Source organism: Populus euphratica, unplaced genomic scaffold, assembly GCF_000495115.2.
Source record: "Populus euphratica unplaced genomic scaffold, PopEup_1.0 scaffold36.1, whole genome shotgun sequence".
NCBI lineage: Eukaryota > Viridiplantae > Streptophyta > Magnoliopsida > Malpighiales > Salicaceae > Populus > Populus euphratica.
The window spans coordinates 991781-999151 of record NW_011499908.1 but is presented as its reverse complement, the minus strand read 5'-3'; the positions used below and the strand labels follow the sequence as shown (position 1 = coordinate 999151).

General features: G+C 36.0%; 1 protein-coding gene across 6 annotated transcripts; it reads left to right on the top strand.

The window, feature by feature from the left end:
* The first annotated feature begins 941 nt into the window (after positions 1-941).
* Positions 942-6583, top strand: DAR2 (DA1-related protein 2). 6 transcript variants are annotated; one of them, XM_011037749.1, is made up of 13 exons: positions 942-1285; positions 1543-1718; positions 2848-2926; positions 3045-3156; positions 3857-3977; positions 4174-4257; positions 4389-4508; positions 4719-4931; positions 5010-5072; positions 5193-5308; positions 5804-5862; positions 5949-6222; positions 6318-6583. In XM_011037749.1, the coding sequence occupies exons 1-13, from the start codon at positions 1234-1236 to the stop codon at positions 6325-6327; spliced, it is 1479 nt and encodes a 492-aa protein (XP_011036051.1). In that variant the 5' UTR covers positions 942-1233; the 3' UTR covers positions 6328-6583. The 6 variants fall into 6 exon arrangements, with proteins under 6 accessions (XP_011036051.1, XP_011036047.1, XP_011036052.1 ...); XM_011037745.1 differs by having other exon boundaries at positions 944-1285; positions 5949-6583; XM_011037750.1 differs by having other exon boundaries at positions 945-1252; positions 1570-1718; positions 5949-6583.
* Positions 6584-7371: the final 788 nt, after the last annotated feature.

The following is a 7371-nucleotide window of genomic DNA, read 5'->3' as shown; positions in this document are numbered from 1 at the left end:
GTAGCTTTGGTTGACATATGCATGACAAAAGCAAGCAGAAGACTTGGCTTCTTCGAGAGAGAGACAGAAAAGGAACTAAACCCGTGTAATTTACATTTCCAGCTTTTATCTCTGTTTGACTGCTTTTTACATGACAACGATGCATTAGCTACAGCCTAAAAAAGATTAATTAAATTAAATTAATCAACATAGCACCTTTTAGTTTCTGCCCCTATATATCTTAAATAAAAACTATGTGTTTAATTTTTGTGTACAAATCCGCTCTTGAATTTAAGATTTATTTCGAGAATACCTCCATTGTATACCTAAAAAATGACTATTCTATAGTCATTATTAATTATTTTATTTTTAAAGAGTATCATAATAATTGTGCATTGATGTCTCACTCCTAAAATCCTAGTTATACTCTGATTTAAAGTGGTAACCTTTTCTTAGACCCTGACCTAAAATCGACAACATGCAAAGAGAAATCCATTTATGTTCGAAGCCAATACCTCGAAAATAAAAGATTAAGGAAAAAGAATGAGGAAAATTTTCGACAAAACAGATATTCCTATGAAAGATTTGACCGGGGAGAGCGAAAGGCCCACCCCCCAAAAGGGTTCAGCTTGAGTGGCACTTTGGCAATATAAAAGAACGTCAAGGCCATTTAAAACATGAAAACCCCTAAAGTTGAAAAGCAAAAGGCAAAAATCTCTCCAGCTACATCCAACCCATCCATACACTAGCAAAAATAAAAACACCTCTCCTGTCTCTTCTTTTCTCTTTATTACAAGTGATTATTTATTTTTATGTTTTAAAAATAATTTTTAAATTTAAAATTAATATTTTTAAATATTTTTAAATTATTTTGATGCATTAATATGAAAAATATTTTTAAAATATAAAAAATATTATTTTAATATATTATTTTAAAAAACAAGAGTTAATTTAAAATTCTCCGCCTCAGCAGATTCCCTCTCCTCCATTAAATCTTTCTTTTCTTTAATCGCCTTTTTCTCTGCCTTCCTTTCTCAAGCGAAGAATCTCTTTCTCTCTTCGATCACTTCCCTTCCCTTTCTCTTCATCAGATTCTTTGTTTTTCTCTTTCGTGCACTTTTTAATTAGCGATGCCTATTGTCTTGCCTTATTCATTCTACCTCTCTTCTCTTCTTTTCGTTTCTCATCATATCTTCTTGCGTTTCATTCTCTCCCTTTCTAGTTTCTACATCGCCTTGCTGCTCTTTCAATCTCATGGCTCCTCCTAATTCAGGTGTCCACCACATTTCTAATCCTTGCATTTATGGTATGTTTTGTCATCCATACTCATTACTGTTTTAATCCCATATTTATCATTATTTTTTCGTGTTTTCATCGCCTCCAACTTGTTTGATAACAGGCTTCATGTTTGTTTCTGTATTTGGCTTCCTTTTTAAAGTAATTCTGCCGTTATTGTCATTCTTTTTTTTTCTTTTTGATATGTGGCTGTTTTTGTTTTGTTTACTGCTGTTTTGTGTTTGTGTGGGGTGGGTGGGGGGTTTATTCCGGGATTTTTATGTTAAGCAGGAGACTTTGTTTCTTCGTACGCAGAGAGAAAATCTCGGTTTATGAAGTGGCTGGGTAAGCTTTTTAAAAGTGGGTCTAATCGTGGAGGTGCTCGTGGTGGAGTTGTCGGCCGCGCACATCCACAGCTTCTAGGGGAAGAAAACGTAGTTTGGAGTGCACCAGCAAGATCTGTGGTAACTTTCTAAACGTCCTTTTTTGGTCAGCTTGCCAGTGCATACAGCAGTTAATTCAAATTCCTTTCCAACTTGCTCCATGATGGAACAAGTGGTTCAAATTCCTTTCCAACTTGTAAATTGACTGGAAAAAAAGCCTGCTTCTAACATTGCTTTCAATTTTTTATTTTGCTACATAGGAGAGGTTCGAACTCGAAACTCTTTTTTTTTTTTTTTTTTTTTTGGGGGGGGGTAATAATATCAGTTAAGCTATAGCTCATTGGCACATTGACTTCAAATTGATAATAGATATATCCCACTAATTTCAATAATTTCTTTATGTGCCACACCCTTTTTTTTTTTTTTTCTGGGCCTTTTCTGATGGGTTAGGCCAATCACTTTTTACTCTTCCTTTCCTCTTTTTTTTTTTTTTCAAAGGGCATGCTGTCGTTGGATTACCAAACTCATTCTTTTGGGAAAATGTTATATTTACTATGTTGCCACAGATTCCCTTTCCACACATAGTACTTATCATCAAAAGCTTGCTTTATGTGCAATCTACTAGCCTTGTGCAAATGTTTACATTACAATATTGGTTAAGACGATCAGGATGAAGCAATATTACAAGTGGAGTTTTCTGGTCTATATGCTGAAATACTGGAAAATAATTATGGCATTTCTAGGCCAACGAAAGGGAATTGTATTCTCATTTGGTTTTAAATAACCTGTCTCTTCACTTAATTTTTATATTCGGTAGTAAATAGAAGTTAGATCCTGTCAATTTTGACAAGTGTAGCGTATAATTGAGTTTAGCTGATACTCTCTGACATTGCTCTGAAACATTTCAACCTGCAAGTTTCTTTCAGGTAATAATGCTGGTTGTAATGTGTACTTTGACTAGAAAACAGATTGATCATACATGTATTAATAGTCTAGAACTACATGGTTTTTTTCTATCCCACTCGTTAATTCAACTGTCTTGCTCAGGTGCTAGTAGAGCACCTGGATACGGGGTTTAAATCCTACTGTATGGGCACAGATGAAATATGGAAAGGAAGAATTCCCCTTCATGCACTTCACACAATTCTACATATTGGTTGCTCAGAGGGGAGAAGACAGATTTTTCAATTAGCTTCTATATTGTTATCAGGATGATCGTTCTAGAACTGGGAAGGAGCGGGGGGATGCCATTGCACTTACTATGGCTGAAGATTGGAAGCAACCAAGTGGTGCGGTTTTGCTCACTTCACATTCATATATTTTTTAACACACACAAACATATGCACATGCTTTTCTGTGTCTATGCTATTCTGGGAGTTCTGTAAACATTCAATATCTGTTTTCCAGGATGTAGTCGGGAAACAAATGATCAAGATCTAGCAAGATCGCTTCAGGATACCCCTAATTCACCTTCATTTCCTTCATATGGCACTACACAATATTGTCCCAGGAATTTGAGGTAAAACTTTTAATTTTTGTCATAGCTAATTCGTGACTCAGTTCAACAAATACATTTTTATAGGCATGCATGCATGCCAAACTCTAGGTATCTTGTAGTTGGCTTGCAGCATGGTTGATGAAATGGGAGGGTAGTTATCCAAGTCTAGCACCATTCATGAATTATCCTCGATGAACTAAGAAAGAACATTTGAGGTTTACAAACACATATGATCCTTATGCGTTTATACATGTCTATCATCCTGAAAAGTGGATTTCTTTGTCCATTAAGGATAATCTAACAGCAATGTATGGTAGAAATTCAAATGTGGAAATTTGGCAGGACTGTGACAGCTTTTATTGGAAATTAACACACATGGTTCATTACAAAGGTCACAAAACATTTGACTTCTCTCTTCACTTGCAGAGAAGCTAACGATTTAACTTCTTGGTAACTATAGTGATGCAGCATTATTGTAAATCGTCATACTTTTTTGCTCAAAGTATGATATAAATGATACGGGTCTATGTGCAGTGCTTGTAGCCTACTTTTTGCAGGCTTTTTTAAATATTTTCTGCAGAAATCTTTCATTCAATCCAAGAGAAAAGAAATCACTGTTAACAAGAAAATTAAGAAACAAGATGTCAACTCCCATTTTTAAATTTATGAGTATTCCACCCTCGAACTGTATTGATCATGCATGGTATGCCTTGACTTGAAGTTTATGTAGCGGCTGCCAACGTGACATTGGTAATGGCAATTATTTGGGATGCATGGGAAAATATTTTCATCCAGAGTGCTTTTGCTGTCGTTCTTGTCGTTACCCAATCACTGAGACCGAGGTAATAATACTTCTCAGGCTCACGAGTATCTTGCTATCTTCTTTAAAAGAAACACATTTAATGAAAATTTTCACGGTCCGCTATTTTTGTGGATGAATTGAGTCAGATGTCAAAAGTGCATATAGTGTAAGAAATTCAAAATAATGATAAGAAATGTTTCATCTAGTTTTTAACTTATTTTTTCTGTTGATCCAAGTTTTCTTTGTCAGGGAAGGATCCATATCACAAGTCTTGTTTCAAAGAGTTAACTCATCCCAAATGTGAAGTCTGCCACCAATTTGTAAGAAAATTAACTTTCATTCAATTAAATACTATGCTAGTTTTCTGATTTGTGTCGATCACTCTCTTCGAGTTTTTAGTTTGTAACTTATTATGGGCATGATCTAGAACATTTTCTTTATATGCTTTCAGATCCCTACAAACGCAGCTGGTTTGATTGAGTATAGGTGCCATCCATTTTGGTCCCAAAAGTATTGTCCATCACATGAGCATGACAACACAGCTCGATGCTGCAGTTGTGAACGTCTGGAGGTATGTATGTAAATTTGTAAAACAAACTATCCATTAGAATTTTCTATTTTGTTGATGCAGTAGTTGGCTGTCCAGTATATATTTATTTCTCTTTTAACAATCTTGGAGAAGGGAATGTGCTCAATAATGATATCAATTTTTTTTTTGCTTATGGTAGTTGTTGGTTTTCTTCTTCTTCTTCTTGTTTTTTTTTTGTCTGTCCACCCATAGTCTAGGGATGTGAGATACTATTCTTTGGAAGATGGCCGCAGCTTGTGCTTAGAATGCATGGAATCGGCTATCATGGATACTGGTGATTGCCAACCCCTTTACCACGATATCAGGGACTATTATGAAGGAATGCATATGAAACTGGACCAGCAAATTCCCATGCTTCTAGTTCAAAGACAGGCACTCAATGAAGCCATTTTTGGAGAGAAGAATGTAATGTATTATCTCTCACATTCTTTTAAAATCTATTGATTGGTGAAATTGCTTTTATTTAGACATGGTTCTTTCCAGGGCTACCACCATATGCCCGAGACAAGGGGTCTATGTCTCTCAGAAGAGCAGACTGTCACTAGTGTATGATACTGGATAACTCTAGTATTTGGTTTATTTTAACAATTTGTGTTGGGTTCATTAGTGAGGAACAAAATGTTTAACATGGCGCTTGCCTTGACTTTTCTCTCTGATTTCAACCAGATACAAAAGAGACCAAGAATTGGAGGCCACCGACTGGTAGGAATGAGAACTGAACCCCAAAAGCTGACTCGGAAATGTGAAGTTACAGCTATTCTTGTTCTTTATGGTCTTCCAAGGTAATACTCAGAGGCAATTTTTAGTTCTTCGCTCTGCAGTTAATTTTCTCGTCAGTGGTTTTGGTCATGTTTTAAGACTTGACAAAACCTTCAACAATGGATCAAGCAATCCTCGTTGTTAAAATAAAAGTATATGTAGACCGTGTATCATGTACCATCATTTAAGTGGATGTAAAATGAATGTATATTCCAAATTCTCTGTAAAATTTCTTCGGTAGTCAGTGAGGTTGCATAACTAAGAAAATTTTCAACCACAACACAAGCGCGCGTGCACGCATTTCCTCGGGAAAGACTTCCTGTATTACTAACAGTCTGTTAACATCATCTGATAAGAACATGCATAACTCGATCAAGCTTTTCTTTGATTAGCAAAATCAACCATTTCCATGCTGAACTTTTCCTTTTGATTTATCATTTCTTTGTCCTCTGTTGGAAATTTGCAAGTTTTACCATACCCTGTAAACTTCTTGTTTTCTGATAGCTTGTTGGATGCAGACTGCTAACGGGTGCTATTCTTGCTCACGAGTTGATGCATGGGTGGTTACGCCTCAAAGGTAGAAAGCTGCCGGCTTGAATTTTGCTCGAAAAGGCTTTTGTAAATTTTGCTGTCGCACTCTTCATTTCTCTTTTCATAATGTAGGATACCGCAATCTTGATCCTGAGGTAGAGGAAGGAATCTGTCAAGCGCTCTCATACATGTGGCTTGAATCAGAATTGCCCGGATCTAAAGGCATGCCATCGACATCCACATCCACATCAGCAGCTTCCTCTTCCTCTTCCTCTTCCTCTTCAAAGAAGGGTGGGAAGTCCCAAGTAGAAAAAAGACTGGGTGAATTTTTCATGTATCAAATCGCCCATGATGCCACTCCAGCTTATGGGGAAGGATTCAGGTCTGCTAATGCTGCTGTCAGCAAGTATGGTTTACGTTCCACCCTGAGCCACATAAGCCTTACTGGCAATTTCCCATTATAATTCTAAAGCTCATGTAAACTTCATTTCTTTTCCTTAGTCCCCTATGATCACACTGTTTTGCTGCTCCTCAACAAGCGTTGAGCTCATAACAGAAGATTGGACAGCTCCCCCTTAATTTTCACGGGGTCCAGTGACGATGCGTGCCCCACAAAAAATAAATTCCGAGTTCAATAAATAATCGTATCCTATTCTTATCATTCAAGTGGTTCAGCTTTTAGATTCTCATGACCACTGCATCAATAGAATTGTTTTTTCGATGTAAATATTAATAAAAGATTTAATGTGTGACAGTATTATATTCAATTTGCTATTAAAAAAAATTCAAAACCAAGAAAGAAAACTAGCATTAGAATTGCAAGTTTACTCAATCTCAAAGAAAATTACAACATCATTATTTTTCTTTTGGGAAATTAAAGTTCACTACATTGATTAAATCATCAATCATCCTTTAAGCAGAAGTCAGAATGATTGATTTAAATTGTTTTCAAAATCATGAAGACGTGTCATGAGTATTTGAAGAAAAGAGATGCATTCTAAGAAAATTAACGAAAATAGTATTTTGAATATATAATTTCATCAACACGCAAAACATATTTATTATATACGTTTGTTTCATGCGAAGCAAGATTATCTCATTCAAAACTCACTTAACAACAAAAACGATAGCTGTTGTTTGTTTCTTTACTTACAGAGGAGGATGTATATAAAAATTAAAAATCTTGAAGGATCGGATGAAATATTTATAAAATACATGGGTCCACAGAAACTCTGCAACAATTTTGATGGGTCTACAGTAGAGTGCCCAGAGTTTACCAGGTTGTAGTTAACTTGGTAGCATGGAAGGGGATGCATTGATGGTTCATTCCCCATTTACTCTGTATTTCTGATGGAAAGACTGCAGGATGCTGTCTTTCCCCACCATTTTCTGTGCTAAGCACCTACTTTGGCTAGCTGTTGTGCTTGAGATTAGTGATGGGGCTCATCTTTAAAAGTAAAAAAGCAACAATAAAAGCATAAAAATAATGCTTTTGATGCGCCTATGTTTTGTGCTGTCGAGAGTTGCAACGCAACCGTCCTCAAGTCTGGTAAAA

Bases quoted from the DNA above. Each gene is read 5' to 3' on its own strand.
- DAR2 (XM_011037745.1), top strand. From the start codon at position 1,234: ATGGCTCCTCCTAATTCAGGTGTCCACCACATTTCTAATCCTTGCATT. The intron at 4,932-5,009 runs GTAATGTATTAT...GGTTCTTTCCAG, and splicing joins CCATTTTTGGAGAGAAGAAT to GGCTACCACCATATGCCCGA. The intron at 5,073-5,192 runs GTATGATACTGG...GATTTCAACCAG, and splicing joins AAGAGCAGACTGTCACTAGT to ATACAAAAGAGACCAAGAAT.